Genomic DNA, 17,819 nt, shown 5'->3' with positions numbered 1-17,819 from the left:
GGACATTCCACGGGTGGACTGTCAGTGTGACGGCGGACGGCCTCTCGGAGAAGGCGGCGCCGGGCAGAGGAGCGGACCGAGGAGCGGGGACCCTTGTTCGACGGCTTTACAGGAGGACCGGCTTTAGGACCGTCGCCGGTAATCAGCTCGGTGGCAGCCACGGAGTCAGCAGGAGCCGGTTCCGGGACAGAGCCAGGTGGGATGGGGGGCACACCAGCCGCGGGGGGAGGAGCCGGAGCGTCCTCCACGGACAGGACGCCGAAGCGGTTTGATGTGTTGATGGTCGGCAGTGGTGAGTCTTTGCTCGTGTTCTTTTTGCGGCCACGAATCACCACTTCAGACCAGGGTGTAGAACACGGGGGGCGAGAACAGGCAGAGGAAGGATCCCATAACACCGTATCATCACAGGAGGCTTTGGGCTTCTCTGCGCTTTTCAGGAACAGACTGGACAGTGTGGGAAGGCGGCTGGAGAAACCACAGAGCTGGGCATTTTTCTCCTCGAGTTCTGCGGAGAGGCGCAGTATTTCCTCTTTGAGATCCGCGATAGTTTGGTAAGCCTTTACCAGGGTTTTGTTGGCTTCGACAAGAGGACTATCTCCGGCTGATGAGGATGACGCCATGGTGGAAACAGCGAGATACCGGGGCAGAGCGCGGGAAGCGGTGGGTGACAACCAGAGGTAAGGATCCACTGACAATACTGACCTGCCCTGATGGAGGTTTGGATTGATGGCGTCAAGTTAAAAAGGCACAGTTAAGAGGTTAGGTTCAAGTGAGTAAGCGTTGAAAGGCAAGAAATAAGTAGTTAAAAAGCTGTATTTCTAGGAGTAGATCCGCCGGCGGTTTGACAGACGCCACGCAATGATAATGATGTAAATTAGTTTACAGACAAACATGGTTCTTGATGTGATGTTACTAATTATATGCAGTCTACATACAATGTTCACTAAACAACCTTTTTACAACCTTTAACAATGTGTGCAAAACACTCTACCTACCCTAACTCTGAACCATCTGCCTCTGAAACCATGAGAGCTGCAGCTGCAGAACATCAACCAAACTAAATGAGATAAATATAAGCCTTAATAGCAGTCACAGTCGTTTTATTGTTTATTTGTTTACTAGCTATCCTTGAGTATCCAACAGTTTTACAAAGTTTTACAGTCGACTGAGCAGCTCCTCAGCACACAACCCTGGTAGCATCAGTAATGCTTGTCCTCGAATACGTGTTATTTTGACAAACAAATGTGACATCAGATAATCAGCATATATTTATCAAACCGAGAGGTGCTCTGTGCATGACTGTGTGTTTATTGCAGTGACAGAAACTGGCCCATGCTGATTTTGATTCTCTGCACGTTCTTGTTTCAGTGTAAAACAGAACAACCTATACTTGGACCAAACACCCATTTTCTCACAAGATGAAAAAGAACTTCACTGTTATGATTCCTCTGCAAGGTCCGGAAAATTTCAACAGTGAAAATTAAGGCTGCAACTAACAACAATTTTAATAATCGATTAATCTGTAGATTTTAATAACTAATTGATTTATCAGATAAACACAAAAGGCTCAATTCTCAAAGATTGGCATTTAACCCAAAGTAATATAGGCTGCAGACGAGTCACTAATGGTTACATCCAAACAATGGTTTCTGGTGTAGTTAATGAGTACTAGCCCACTACCTAGACTTGTTATGGCTAGAGACTAGTAAGATATAGTCTTCAACCAGCTCTAGTAGGCAACATTAGTCTGGTGGCCTGATAAACAGAAATGGATAAAAAAAATATAATTATGACAACAGTGTCTAACTAGCTAGAGGGCTAAAGTAATCATGACATGTAGGCTATCTTAAGCTAGGTTTATGTTCCCGGTGGCCACGACAGTTCTGTTTGCCCGAAACGTAGTGTGCCGTGGGATTTTGGCTATTTTTTTCTCTATATTCAAAATTTGTTACATTAACAGTGCACTATATTTCTTTATTTTCGGGTGGCCACTGCAAACATAACGTCAAGCTTTAAAAATCTGGCCTGGCATCCGAAACCTCAGCTATGCTGCTCTGTTTTCCTCTGTTACACTACACAGCATGCGGGCATGCCTCAATACTAAAATACTCAAGACCCGACGACTTGACTGCCGAATTCGTTGCCAACTCTTTTAAGAATAATTTTTCATCTATTTAATCGATGTGTTGTTGGAGCACTAGTGAAAATGTAATAGTTTCATATTTTTGGTAATTTTTGGTAAATATCGCACAAACAACAAACAAAGTTTTTCAGTTACAATCTGTGACCCATGGCAGAAGCTGGAAAAAGTGGCTTTGTTTCTCCATAGTGATGTTAAACAGTATCAGATCATCCATCTTTACATTTCGGATTTTGATTTGGAAACAAATAAAGAGGTGCAGAAAGCGTTTTCAAGTCTTCATATTTTTTAACTCGAATTAGGTGTGTGCAGCTTTAATGTACTGACAGAATACATTTTTATGAACTAGAAACAGGTACTTTTTGCCTGTTGGTGGGTTTTAGTAAAGTGACTCAGGTGCTTAGTGTGCATAGGTTTTCTACTGATAGTTTCAGTGATTACTTTAATAAAGTAATTACACTGTGATCAAGAAGTTGATAACAAATAACATCCTTCCTCGCCATTAACGGTTATATAATAGAGCCTAAAATAACAGTACTGACTTACTCCAGCTGTCAGAGTGCAGCTCATCCCTCTTTGTACACATTAGGCTAATTTAGCCTGTCGACAGGTTCTGAGTCATAGACACCTGAGAGCCACTCACAAAGGCAGAGTGGAGGGTAATGCTAATCAAACACTCCAAAGGACCATTGAGACCAGATAGAGAAGATGTAAGGACCAGTTAAAAAGTTCCAGCTCCAAGAAAAATTGAAATGCTTTTTGAGTCACAGCTTTCCAGTGATGGTTTTTCCCTTTGAAACAGATGACAAATACCACGTAATGGTGCATTTGCAAAAATCACAGCTCATCACAACAAAGCATTGGACAAAATAACCACATATTTTCACAGATGTACAGAAAGTAGTTAGTATCTTTGCTTATTTATGAGTCTAACTCGTACATGCTCTTTGTTGTAGCCTATACAGTGTTTGATGTGTTGAGGGATTCTGGGACTTTGTGGACTTTCCTTGTTCTTTTTTTCCCTACAGTAGCTGTGGCAGTTTTTTTCCGGCTTTCACTGCCATTCCTCCATCTCTCAGCTCTGTTTCTAGATTTATTTTCTCTCGCTGTTTCCTTTTCACTCGCCTCTGTCCTTCTCTACTTCACTCAATCACTGTCTTAGTGTGTTTTTCTCTCATCCATTCCACTGTCCTTCATCTCTGTTCTGTCTCATTCTTGATTCTCAGCCTTCGTCACTTTCTTTTTGTTCTTCTCTGCTTGTCTCTCTGTGTCTGTGAGGTTGTCCACTTAGAATCCTGTGTAGTCCTCAGTGTATGAAGAGTCTGTGTGAGTGTAGATGGGGTTTTGGTCATGTCTCCTGCTGTTTTTATAACCTCCTTTGTCCGTGTCACAGGACATGCCTTTGTGTCTGCTTCAAAAGGAACACAGACATGCAAACACACACACGGTAGGTTTCCATGCATTCAAGGGATTGACTTACATTTAATCCACGGTAGGGGTGGGCGATATGGGCAAGAAAAAATATCTCGATTATTTTTTTTAATTTCTCGATAATTATAATATGACGATATCCTTTAAAATGTGAATTTCTTTCTTTCTTTCTTTTTTTTTTTTTTTTAAATGCTGTAAAACTCTACTTACTTACCAGGACATCTATGGATAGACACAGCGCTTCAGAACAACAGTTAAGCACTTCATACATCTTCTGCAAAATATGGAGGGGGGTACATGGGGTAGGGGCAGTAGTTATATATGTGGGTGTGCGGTCCATAACTGATGTAACTAACACTGGGGTGAAACAAAAGTGAAACCTAGCATGCTTTCAATGTCTAACTCTTGGCTTCTATTCCTCTATTATACAGCGGTTCTTATATGAAATTTTCACAACTTCTAACCTGTATCCACTGGACCCCCTCCACATGAATTTGTTACATTTATGCCCCCTTTACAGTGCCCCAGCTTGCATATAATGTTATTTTGACCGACATCAGTCTCGTCAAAACTAAACCATTTCCAGGCTAGTGAGGAGACTCCTGCATATGTCCTCTATGTGAGACGATGTTGTGTTTTGGGTGCCGCTGAGTCACCACGAGACTGAATCCTGTCCGCTGATTGGCTTTTGAGGCACCCATTCAGCCAATGATGACTTTCATGTGCCTCTCCTTTACCATCTATGCACCATCCATTTGTTTTCTTTTTGAGACAGTATGAATACTCGATAATGTAAATTTGCACACTGTCAATCAACATTCACGATATTATCATAGGCAATATATATTGCCCACATCTAATCCATGGAGACTTTCCTTAACCATAACTGCAACCAACCAGCATAACCTGTATCCTAACTATGACCAACATTAAAATGACTCTTATCCTCAAATTTAATGAGTTTCATTGCTATGATTAACTTTATGTCCCCACAGTGTGACTGCACAAATAGGTTCACATCTTAACCCTTGCTCAAATACTCTGAAATTCAAAATTTCATCCTTAGTGTGTTATTGGACATCGTCATCTACCTCCTTGTCAGTTGGTGTGACAACAGTCTCCCTCCTCTTGCCATAAAACATCTGAGCAGCCCTTCCTAAAAAGTAAATCCATGCAATAAAACAACTGTTACAAGGTCATAAACTGACAAAAATCTCCCATATTCACTATTTACAGCTTCAAAATTTCAATAAAATCTCTCTGAATCACTGTATAGTGTTGTTTGCAGAAATTACCATAAATAGTCGATAAAGGTTTAAGAAGACATGGATTCACAGATGTCACGTATCTTCACAAGTATATGCTTACCTACCAGTGGCAAGACTGTAGTGGTGCAAGATAGTATGAACTTATGTGCAAAGCCAAATTTTGAATGTTTCAGTCAGACTGGAGGAAACCCGTGTGTCATGGAGAGAACAGGTAAACTCAATACAGAAAGGCTGTGGTCCAACTGAGAATCCTGTCCAGAACCTTGTAGCTGTGAGGCGTGTTAACCACCACCCAATGCCTGCACAGAAATTAAGTAAATACAGTTACAAACAGCCTCAGTAAATAGCATGTATTACAACCCACAGGAATAGTATTATATCATAATAACTGAAATAGTTTTTTGAATCCATCCATCCATCCATCCACTTTTTGAACCACTTATTCCTCATCAAAGTTGAGAGGTTTTTTTTGTTTTGTTTTTTTTCAGGGTTTTGTTTTAATAGGGTTTCTTCCTCATGTAATTCTATGAGTTGTGGCGCCCCTATGCCCCCTATGGACCAGCTGACACTGATACCAAAACAGACGGCCGACAAAAAATACATTTTGCAATGTATCGTCATACAGATGGACACACAAAATCCACCCACCTACGCAGATGGACACACACTGAGGGTGTAACCTCTGCTATGAGTGGAGAATGGAGTAAGCCAAAACACCCTACAGTGTTTTGGATTGTATTAAAATTGTCCCTAAGCAGGGGGTTACAGGGACGATAGAGGTCACGATGAACAAGATGAAGTTTTATTTCTACTGTCCCGATGAAGAGGAGTGAAGGAAAGTATGTGGATCGACATCATCTGAGAGAGAAAACGGTAGAAATGGGAGGTGAAACAAAAAAGAGAGAAAGAGTGAGAATGACAGGCTTTTACAAATACTGTATGTTTGTTATTGTGATGTGTTTTCATGTAGAACCTCAAAGGTGTGTATGTGGAGGTGTTTGTGGAGGATTTAAAGCAGGTCGTGAGTCAGTAGTATCTACACAGTCCTGCCACTGAAGTCCCTAAGGCTAAATAAAAAACTTGAGTATGATAATGCCGCCCAGCAACTAAGATGTTTCCAAGCAGATGTTTCAAGTCAAACACTAAAATGTTACACAGTTCCAAAAGTTAGATAATTGGTATTGCAATAAGAAGAGAAACAGCTTCCAAATAAACACATTTGTCTGTTATTTGACACTTCTTTGCTAATTTAAAAAAAGACCTCCAAGGAACAAATATTTTTATTTAATCAAACTAATGCAGCAGTTCTGTTGTGTCCAACTGAGGGGACATAAGACACATAATTACATACTGCACAGTACAGTATATAGGCACACTGTTCTCTATAATTCATGCTTTGTACACCCCAGATGCCAAGGCATGTATGCAACTCTCAGATGAATGCTTCTGTGGCCTCCTTAATGCACTGGACACTCCCACACATGCTGTCTTGAAATATTTCCCTTCTTTCCATCTCGATCATCCTTTACTTACTTAGCCTAGAGATTAACTGAAAGGTCCCTCTTGACTTTCATTCGTTTCTATATTCTGCTTTTGTACCATCACTTTACAATATCTCAATTCCCTACACTTTTACTGCAAAAAAAGTGTGTAGTCTCTGCATAAATAAACTGATATTGTGGAATTATTTGGTTTAAATTGTAAAATTGGAAATGCACCAAAAAAGCTTATCAGCGTAAGAAAGGTGAGATGTCAGAAAGGAAAATGACTGTAAACGGTGCTGTAGTGTGTTTTCACCATTTACAACGATGGGTTTGTTTAGTCCCAGAGGCATGAATTACAATATAATGTGATTTTTTTTTTGTTATTATTATCAGTTGTACAAAGAAAGAAAGATAGGACTTTTATGTTTTTGTCAGAAAGAGAAGCAAATAGAGGTAGAGGAGATGGTGCAGGATGGAGGGAACAGTGGAAGTACAGAAGAAGAGAGAGGAGGAGAGATGTGGGGCAAGAGTCGATGCTGACCAAAGCTGACACCCCTCGGCATGCAGCGTTCACCCCCAGGGTGTGTGTGTGTGCTTGTCTTTTTCATGCCTCTATGCTTGTGTGAGCGTGACTGAGAAACAAGGGAGAATATTTAAAGCTGATTTGTCATGAGAGAATGGCAAAAGAGTGGAGCCAGCACAGGCTTTGATAAGCAGCATAGCAATGTGCACAAACACACAAACACACAAAACACACATATAGGCCTTGAGCTAACATTTAGCCAGATGGAAAAAGCTTTGGTTATTTCTCATGGGTGTAAATACTCTGAGGGTATAAGTATGGGTTCCCACATCAACAACTAACACACATATATGCACACAAATGTACACCCATGTACAGTGACAAACAGATGTGCACATGCTAACCCACTGTACACACTCAACCAATGGCATAAACACACACACACACACACACACACACACACATGCATGCATGTCCCGAGCAGTGTTTAGCAGCCGTTTTCCTGCTAATGGGCAATGTTTTACACTCTGTTGCCAAACACAGATGAGTAAACAATTTAGCAGATAACAGGCAGTGATAGAAAATGGGGCAAAAATAGTAAATATAGGAAAAACAGGAAGATAAAGATATACTACACCTCTGAAAAAATCATGAAGAGTTGGTAGCATAGAAGCATTGTTGTCTTTTTTTCTTAACTTGTGTGTGAGCTACTATCATATGCAAAATGGCTCCTAACAGACATTTGCTAGACATCCATTACTGCAGCATAAATACAAATATGTTGCCTGGTTTATTATGAAAGTTTGCTATTTTTCCTTGTAAAGTGATGCAAAATTAATTTAATGAATTCAATAATTCACATTTATATCTCCAGACTTATGCAGTCCCAATCAACAGCAGGTTGAAAGGCCTATTTTATAAGTACAGGGAATGCCACCAAGAACAAGAGCAGAAACATAGCATTTCTCTGGGGAGTTTTTCACAGCTGAAATTGAAAGTATTATGTATTTCCTGTTAGCTATTGTTGAGACTTATGAGAATTCATTTTGAAAAGATGAAAGCCAGACAGGATATGTTAGTCGCGGGATGGCAGATGTAGGAAATGGGGTTGGTTTTTTATAGGTAATGTCCTGTGGGAGCGTGTCTCTGAGTGAGAATCTATCATATGCAAACTGTCACTCAGGAAACACAGGGTTGAGTTTGCACAGAAAGAAAGGAGTGGATTGCAACAGTGTGAAGTTCTTAACACTCATGGAGAACACTAAAACCAACTTTTAATTAAGTTTAACATTGTGTTCATCATCATTATATTAAATCTTTTCTCCACAGAGCTTTTTTTTCTGTGTGTGTGTGTGTGTGTCTGATGCACATTCGTTACTGTGTGATTAGAGGGTGATTGGCACTTAGATCAGAAATAGATTTCAGAGCCACAAAGAACATCACACCCTGGCACTGGAGGTGGCAGAGCCAAGTTTAATTAGTGAGAATTTACCCACATGCATCCTTAGCAGACTTGTGTCTATGCACGTACACACATACAATCAAGAACTTTTTCTTAGAATCTAACACATGCAAAACACCCTTTAACAGACCACACATGTACACACACATTACACACACACATATCACACAGTCATGAAGCATCATTGTCAGGGTTATTTAAGTGTCAGATCAGTACTCTGAAATCTTAATTGCTTGTGTCAGACATTGCGTATGTGTTTGTTAAATGTAGGAGTGTGAATCAGATTATGGGTGATATTATCAGCACTGTTGACATCATCTTTGTTTCCAGGGACTTTAAAACTTTGACTCTGATTCTTAGTTTTCGTAAAGAAGAGTTTCATAGACTAAAGATTCAGTGTTAAAGCTGCAGTGATAGCTGCTTTAGCACCGCTGAGCCAAAAGCAAACAAACAATAACTATAATTACCTTTCAGCGTGTTGTAATTCAAGTGGTCTGAGACGACATGAGACTTCTGCATGGACTCTTTGGCTGTGTTTCAGGCTGTAGAAAAAAAAAGACACACATTTTAGCCAATTACAAATGTTGTTTTAGACAGTTAGGGGGTTTTAATATGTGACTGTCCGCTGTTCAACTTCTACTACAGTACTCCACAAGAGCATTGTGTCATCCATAGTTATATTTGGATTTGGATTTGGACTAAGGAGAGAGCTGCAGAGGAATGGTGTGTATTTTCAGATTTTGGTGCATTTGACCCTTGATTTTAGCTCCTGTAGGTTTAATTTGATGCAATGATCTTGTTTCAGAGTTTTTTAACTTTTCTGCATTGTATATCTTACTGTGCAGAAGGGATGTAACAATTATAATGATAAACAACGGTAAAATTCCCAACAGTTAGTATTACCTTTTCAAATTCTAATTATCATTAAAACCACGTTTAATTACCGCACTTTGAAAAACTCATGGTGATACTGCTTATTTCCTGGAGAGGCAGCAGCACTCCAGGTGTGCATATGCAGTTTGCAATGATTTGCCTCTGAAAACATGACGGAGGGCACCTGCACAGACAGTACTCTGGGGATTTTCTCCCCACTAACAGGACAAAGGATTTTTAAAAGATGCTTGGTTGAATTATTTCAGTGTGTGTAGAAGTACTTTTTGAACATTTTGAGCACATTTCAACTATACCGCGATAATAATGATAATAAATGAAATTTTCATATCGTTACATCTCTACTGTGCAGCATACACCAAATATCACTACCTGGATTTAACTAAACAAATAGTCTTTTGCTGGGTTATTACTGCAGTGACAGTACTGTATGTTTCAGCAGCAACAAGTTCTTTAACTGATGCAGTCAACAGCTTCTCATTTCTTAAACAACCATCAGTTTGATAGAAAGCATAAAGACTGGACTGTGTTTCAATATGGAAAAGGTCATGAGGTCTGATGAGTCCAGATTGACCCTGTTCTACAGTGAAGGATGCATCAGGGTGAAAAGAGAGGTGGATGAAGTGATTACCCATCATGCCTAGTGACTATGGTATAAGGTTATGGGTGTAATGACATGGCCTAGGGTTGATTCACTTGGACAGGTCGAAGTTCAGCAATTCAGCAGTTCATAAAATGAGGTCAGGAACTTTACAAAGTGGTCCAACTCCCCCATCATCAATACAAGATATTGACCAAAAATTTATGCAGCCGTGGGCAGAAATTAATGTGACATTGAGGAAGCGTGTGGCATACACAATACCGTGGCAAATGCATCCTGTAATTAAAGGTAAAGGTCCAACTTTTTATAATTTTTTTAGATGGACAGTGGGTGTGATGACTTTTTTTTTTTTTTTTTTTGTAATTTTGTTCTACCCCATAACCACAAATGAAGCTCAGTTTCTAGCAGTGAATCTTAAATAGGCATTTCTTTCTTATGATTGTGTCATTTGCATTTTTGCAATAGTCTCATTGACTCACTGCATGAGTTATGGTAAGGTCAGTGATATGACTGAGAAATGGGGGGGGGGGGTATGGGCAAAACAAAAATCTCTTTCTTTTTTTTTTAATTTTCCGATAAGAATCTGACAGTATCCTTTAAAATGTGATTTTCTTTCTTTCTTTCTTTCTTTTTTTGTTTTTTTTTTTTACAAAAACACTGTACTTGCTTACCAGGACATCTATGGATAGACACAGCATCTCAGAACAGCTCTTGTTTATTTTTAATGTGTTTTATGCACCTTCTGCAAAACATGCACCAAAACATATATTAGGCCTTCTGCAAAACATTGCCCAACAATATTCTATGACCATATTTAACAATGGCCAACTTCAAGTTATATCCAGGCTGTATATAAATCACAGGAGAATATGTCAAATCAGGTTTGCTCAGTAGTATCTTAGTTAAGCTTTTGTACAAAAATAAATAAAAAAAAATTGTAAACAAATATTATTAAATTACAATGACATCAAAATGTAAACCTAATCAAATATTTTAAATCAAATAGACAAATAATACCAAGTACTGTCCCTACAGCACATACTGGCATACAAAGGGTTTGTCTCCTTTCTGTACCTTCCTGCCCACCTTCACAGACTTACTCAGAAATAGTTGAATTTTTGATTCCAAGAAGGATCCATCTTATGATGCCACATACTGATCTTCTCCAACTATCTAAACCTCCAGATGCTGTTACAGCAGCAGCTGAACTCGCCCCCATTTACCATCACCTTGTACCAGCAACATTTCCTAAAAATCCCATCAAAGCTCTTATACAATTTTATCAACTTATATATCATTCATGCATATAATACTGAAATAGTGCCTTTAATACATATTCAGCTCCATAGAATGACCAAACATGACCTTTGACCTGAACTCATTTGAATATCATGTTGGAAAATACAGCAAAATCATTAGGTTTGATTTTTAAAATCTAAAATAATATTCTTGCCCACCTTGTAGATTCTAATGCTTGAAATATGTTAAACACACAGTATTTATACATAAAATATATATCAAGATTTAGAATCTACGAGGAGGGCAAGATGTTTAATTTTAAGGCAAACTAAGAAGGTTTAAAAATTATACATTACATGCAAAAGTGAATGGAACATCCCAACTGATCACGTAAACATGTCTTATTTACAAATGTTTGTTATTATTATGACCGTAAGTATTTGTTGCTTTAATGGAACTCCTTTCCAGTTGAATAAATCATGTTGCTGTCAATACAAAAGAGTTCCAGACTTAGTATAACAGACATTATCAGGATAAAAAGGATCCATTTTGGAGATGCTTGATATTACTGTTCTGCTACAGTAACTGAGTTATGCATCATTGAACATGGTCCAAAATGATTTTCTAGACATAATTATGCATTTTTCTGTGCCAGACACACCTATTTTTGAAATAAATCCAAAGTGGGCAAAACAGATAGGATACCAGAACATGCCCTTTGGCTAGAACTCTGCAGAAAGAAATGTAGGCCAACTGTTCCCAAGCACAGGTTATTTACTTGAAGTTCTGAGCCAAAAACACCAGTCTGTCCACAGCATCAGGCCTGAGTGAAGCCCTGTGGCAGGTTACAACATTTCTCCCTGTGCTGAATGCCCTGTCTGAAGGCCTTCTTCAGGCAGGTATGCATAGATATTTTCTGTCCAGTTTCACCAGCCTGGGGAAATTCACCTCTTGTGATTCCACCACTCAAGAGGACTGGCATCACTGTCCACCTCAAGGATCATCAGGTAGATCTTCAGCTCATTTTCAATGGCAGTAGCTAGTGACTCCCCTTATTTTGTGTCTTCTTTTTTGAAGTAACTCTTTCCCTGACTGAGTGTTTTACGGTAAGATGCTAGCCAGCGCCAGTTTTTTTGGTCACATCCATTGATCTTTGAAGGCCCACTGAAAATGTAGTGTTAGGAGTATGTGCACACTGAATACATCAAAAGAACGAACAGAACTTCAACTTTTAAACACAAAAAGCTTTTTTATTCTATCTTCATTCATTCATGATATATTAACATTTGAATATTGGTAATTTTCAGGTAAAAAAACACATTTCAGTCATTCTAAAATATCCTAACATTCCGCAAAATGTTAGGTTAAACCAAAGACTACACACCAAACTTTACACAAAACATCCCCTAAAACACCAGATTCCTTACAAATGTTACACATTTACATACATTAATTATGAGTCATCCATATATTAGTGATTCGAGTTTGAAAACTTTACAACCAGTCCTTCATTTTTCTGGAAAAGCTGCTTCTTTGTTTGTTTTTGGACTAAGGAAAGTAATTCACATGATCCATAACAGCACCAGCTACAGTATAACAGTGAAAACACGGAAAATCTCGTCAATGGCGGGGAAAGAGGTAACATCTGAACGAGTCACCACGAGACTGAATCCTGTCCGCTGATTGGCTTCTGAGACACGTATTCGGCGAATGAGGACTTTTACGCACCTCTCCTTTACCGTCCATGCACCGTCCGTTTGTTTTCTTTTCAAGACAGTATGAATACTCGATAATGTAAAATTGCACATTGTCAAAGCAACATTTACAATATTATCATATTGCAATATATATCACCCACCTCTACTGAGAAACCATTCAAAAGAGTTAGACGCTTCGTAAGCAAATTTGCATATTTTTTCATTTAAGTGCATTCCTTCTCCTTTGCATCCTCTCAGCCTGTATCACACTCACTTCTCTCCCAGAAAGACCTGCACACACATTTTTTCATGTCTAACTTCCAATGAAAAACTTGGGCTGCAGATTTGTTTCTATTTCTTCAATAGAAACACACATACTCGTGGAATTATAGAAATACTATGAATGCACCGTTTCAATACAGATACTGGATAATGATATGATACTGACTCAAATATCTGGATCAGTTATGAAAATTGCTTTGGTCCATAAAACAATCTACTCAATAAAGGTAAAGAAGGAGCTGCATAATAGTTTCTTATTTTGAAACGAAATAATATATTAAATGTACAATGTGTATCTATTTATTTTTCACACTTTATTTTACAGTTCGAGAGCAAGGTTTAAGGTCAGTTTAACACATTTCATATTTATATGTTCATAATTAGTTTTACCTGGAACTATTTTTATGGCAACTTCCAAATGAATATTTCTCTACATTTAATATTTCCTAAGCGATTTATCACCATTCATGACAATAACGTCCTCTGCATTTTGCATTGCTAGAAGTACGTGCCTATGTTTAATTTACTGGACAATCTAAATGAAGAAAAATATTTTCAGCAAAATGTATCATCAACTGAACATAAAAGCAGCATCTGTTTGTCATATTACATGAGCTTTAGTAGTGAATCAATGTTGCAGAAGCTGATGGTGTTTTCATGTTCATTATAGAGGCTCTAAACACCCAATGAGTCATATCTGATGCCAGTTAACAGCTAAGAGACTTCATTTTACCAGAATTATTTACATGTATTGATAGGATTAGTGGTTCAGATGTTATTAGACATTTTAGATCAATAGATACTTTTGGTTGCTGGCAGCTGTTTAGGTTTTTGAGGTTTAAACGCTAGCACTGAATCAATACTTAGACGTTATCAGTATCAAAAAATTGGTGCTTCCCTGTAAATTGCATCCTATAATCTTATCAAACACATATATTGTATTTGGTTCTTGAGGACAGGTAAATTTACCAGAAGATACAATTCTATAGCTAAGAACAAAACAACAAAATACATAAAAAAAAATAAAAAAAAAACATTCTTACTCACAAACAGGATCATGTTCCCTAGAGATCTTAATGGGTGAAAGTTCCTGAGACATAAACAGACTCACACGCATTTTTATGACTGAATGGACCTACACAGTCGGGCTTCTGATCAGCAGAGTGGAAGAACTCCACTGCAAACAAACTCTGCCCCAGCATCCACGAACACACGCAAAACACCCACCCACACATTCACAAAGACACATGCACACACAAGCATGAATACTCATAACTGGAGGTGTTTTTCTTCCTTATATGTAAATGCATCACACTAATGTTGCACTGTCACTGAAGACAGGAATAGCAAATAGACAGAATCACTGACTTAAGCCAAATGAATGTAAAGAGAGGGAGAGAGGAAACCAAACGATGAGATGAGAAAGCAGAAGGAGGACTGAAAGAGTTTGCAGTAAAGAGGTGGAGGAAAAGGCCAAAGCTTCATCATCATCTCCCAGGGGTGCAGGCTGTGGTGCCTTGATTATGCATTCAGCTTTCTTGCGAAAAACCACACACCCCTCAGAAAATACAGCCCTGTCAGCCCACTTCAGCACACAACCTGACCTTCACTGTGTGTGTATGTGCATGAAAATTTACCTAATTTTCAGGAAGTCAGCATTAAAATATCAGGAGGTTGTGCAATATCAATATTAAAAGTTACAAATCACGATTAAACAGTGAGTTAGTGTGATTAAAATGTTTTCAAGAACAACTATTAAACTTTATGAAAAAAACAATTAAAATTATTGACAATAATAGTGTTTTTATTTTTTTTTAATATATATTTTAGATGGTGAGTATGTATAAGTGATAAAATAAAGCAATAGATCTCATGAACTTTACAGTGACTTTAGAATAGTTAAAAGAGTTGCATATACTGTAGTACATCGATTTGTCACTATTGAAAAATGTATTGTTTGTAGAGATATGAACTGAATTTATTCACAGACACAGGCCAATGTGTCACTGTGAATGCTTATTACCACTAGAGGGAGTAGTGAGTCAATCTGCTGGTCTCCTATAGCGATGAAAACTAACGCCAAGGCCAGCTGAGAATGAGAACCAGTAAGAAACAATTTTCCAAGTTAAAGAAAGTGGAAGTGTCAAATAGACGCATTGTTGTCCATAAATCATTTACACGGTGTTCATAGCATTTTTTACAGCATTTGTGGTTAGGAAGATGGATGGATGGATGGATGGATGGATGGATGGATGCTATCACTGGAACTCTATAGTATAAGAATCACATTTGAAGCTGAAATCACAGCTATTCTTCTACACAGGTACGTTTTATTATGAAGGTTAAAGTTATTACGTGATATCGTCTTTTCTAAGTTCATCATTTATAGATCCATGGTTCAGACACTTCTGACCTTGTTGGAAGATTCTATACAGTGCAGAATGTTCTTCTTTAGTGCAACTATTTTCAACAAAGGATTTATGAAAAAAATAGAATAGATTTGTGGTTTTACTGTAGCTGTTTTCTGTCTAAAAACAGTGCAACGCCAAAAGAGCTATAATGTAAACTTGATAAGATGGCATTCGTAGATGCCATTTTGACTGGCTGACTTTTTATATAAGGTAGAAAACTTACACATCTCTGACTAAATAAAGTGTGAGTCTCATTCTGTGAGGACGTAGCATTAATTCACTGGTGGTTTTGGTAGCTATGGGTACATTCTGGTATGTGACGTGACGTTGTTCTGCTGCTGATAGTTAGACATTAATACATGTATTACCCTTTTAGCCAGCTTGTTTGATTTAAAGTACGCCTGGCAAATTTCGTAAAATACAGAACAACAAAATAAGCAAATATTCATTTGGACACTAGCAAATGTTCTTAAACAATGTTTAGCATAGTGTTTCTCAAACAACATACAGACATTGGAACTCAAAGATATGTTGGAAAACATACTGCACTGGGGCGATTATACTATTTCGTCACACATATCTGTTGGTACCGAGTGGTTTGACTCCAGGAAAGTGTTTTTTGTTTTTTTTTTAATTAAATATATCACTCCAGGATCGTATTCTGTTACACTTTTGACAACATGTACATATGCATTAATTATCATTTGAATCTCAGCCAGCTACATAGACTTTTTGTACAGTTTTTGGCAATATAAAACAATGCTAGCTTCATATCTTGACATTTACAGCTCTTCAGTTTCTCTGTCATTTGTTTTATCTTACTCTTCTGTCATGTTCATCTCTGTCTTGAAATCTGACATTTTAAAGCAAATTGTTTTTCACAGTAGTACTGATATACAGTGGATAAATCATAATATATGACAATAAAGAACCAGAGAGATAAACTTTGAGTTTTTGGGGGTTTTTTTATATTCATTCAAGTAGAGTTGAAATATATACATATGTAGTTTTACTGCAACATTTATTAAGTTACAAAAATTGCTAAACACCATAGAAGAAACTGTCCTGTCCTTCTACATTTTGCTGATTACAAATCTTTTTCTGAGGTTGTGTCATTATTTGTCCCTTTGGCTTTGTGTTTTGTTTTATTTTGGGTTTTTTTCATATGTATGTGTTTACCATGTAATGTTTTTCAGTGTGGATTTGCCCATTGTGCATCTGTGAATAAGCTGTTCCATTTGTGTTTATTAGTAACTGGACTAATTTACTGATTAGTTACAACCACTAACAGACAGCAATCACCTCACAACAGACTTGTACCGCAAAGAGGAAACCATCAGTGTAACGCCATTGGGTGGAATAATCCACAGCCCACGCTACCCCAACGCTTATCCTCGCTGCCTGCTGTTGTCATGGAAACTGCTGTCTCCGCCAGGAACTCGCATACACCTGGAGTTTGACAGACACTTCAACTTGGAGGAGGGTGAAAATGGAGTTTGCAGGTAAAATATGAGATACACCAAGACAGAAAGTAGATGCTGTGAAAAGTGATAAGAGTGGAAAAGGTAAATGTAAAAAGAAAATAAGGGAATGATAAAGAAGGATAGCAGTAAACTGAGAAGAAAGCATTGATGAATTACATACTGCTGTAAAGGAGAAAAGTCAGATGAAAGTAAGAGTGATTAAAGAACCAGGGAGAGTTGGAGAAGGAATGATTAAGGGGACAGTTGAGAGCGACAGAGGGAAAGAAAAGTTTATTGAGTAAAAGTCTGAAGCTGAAAAGACAACTAATAGTAAAAAAAAAAACATATATACTGCATATATAAAGCAAAAAAAAATTATGCACATTAATTCACCAATAAACTATGATTAAAAAGGGGTGAGGGAAAAGAATATAAAAAGGCGAGGGAGGAATCACTCTAAGGGAGATGGATAGTTGAAGTTTGCTTTCTTGGCAAGAAGCATGAGAAGTTTGTCCTTGAGGGTTGAGGGGAGAAAATAGACTTTTTAATCCCCATATGCAACTCAGCCGTCTTTGTAAGCACTTTACTGAGAAGACAAGGGAAAGCAGCAGGGGGGGAGGGGGGTGATTTAGAAAGGTATGAGCAGGGAGAGAGAAACTTTGCCCAGTTTCTCAAATCTTGTTTGTCACATTGGCTCTTGTATGCATTTGTGTATTGGGGGTGTGTGTGTTTGCTTGATGGATGGACTCCCTAATTGACTCGAGCATTGATTGAATGGAAGGTCAAAGTTATTCAAAAACTTTTCCCACAAAAGAGTTGTGGTCAAAACTTTGTAAACTTGTTATAATTAGGGCTGATTGCAGGTTTATGCTAGGGTGCAATAGAAGTCATAGAATGATACTGTACTTACATAAATATAGGCTACAG

The 17,819-nt window shown here is 38.1% G+C and overlaps 1 protein-coding gene across 2 annotated transcripts in view; it reads left to right on the top strand.

The window, feature by feature from the left end:
• pdgfd (platelet derived growth factor d) overlaps positions 1 to 17,819 on the top strand; it is a 94,137-nt gene that overhangs the window by 33,977 nt on the left and 42,341 nt on the right. The window contains exon 2 of one of the 2 annotated variants that reach the window (XM_030153084.1): positions 16,742 to 16,931. In XM_030153084.1, coding sequence (XP_030008944.1) covers positions 16,742 to 16,931 — 190 coding nt within the window. Of the gene's footprint in view, positions 1 to 16,720; positions 16,932 to 17,819 lie in introns of both variants that reach the window. The other variant, XM_030153082.1, reaches the window with a different exon arrangement.

This window comes from Sphaeramia orbicularis, chromosome 13 (assembly GCF_902148855.1).
Source record: "Sphaeramia orbicularis chromosome 13, fSphaOr1.1, whole genome shotgun sequence".
NCBI lineage: Eukaryota > Metazoa > Chordata > Actinopteri > Kurtiformes > Apogonidae > Sphaeramia > Sphaeramia orbicularis.
This window is presented reverse-complemented; position numbering and strand designations above follow the sequence as displayed.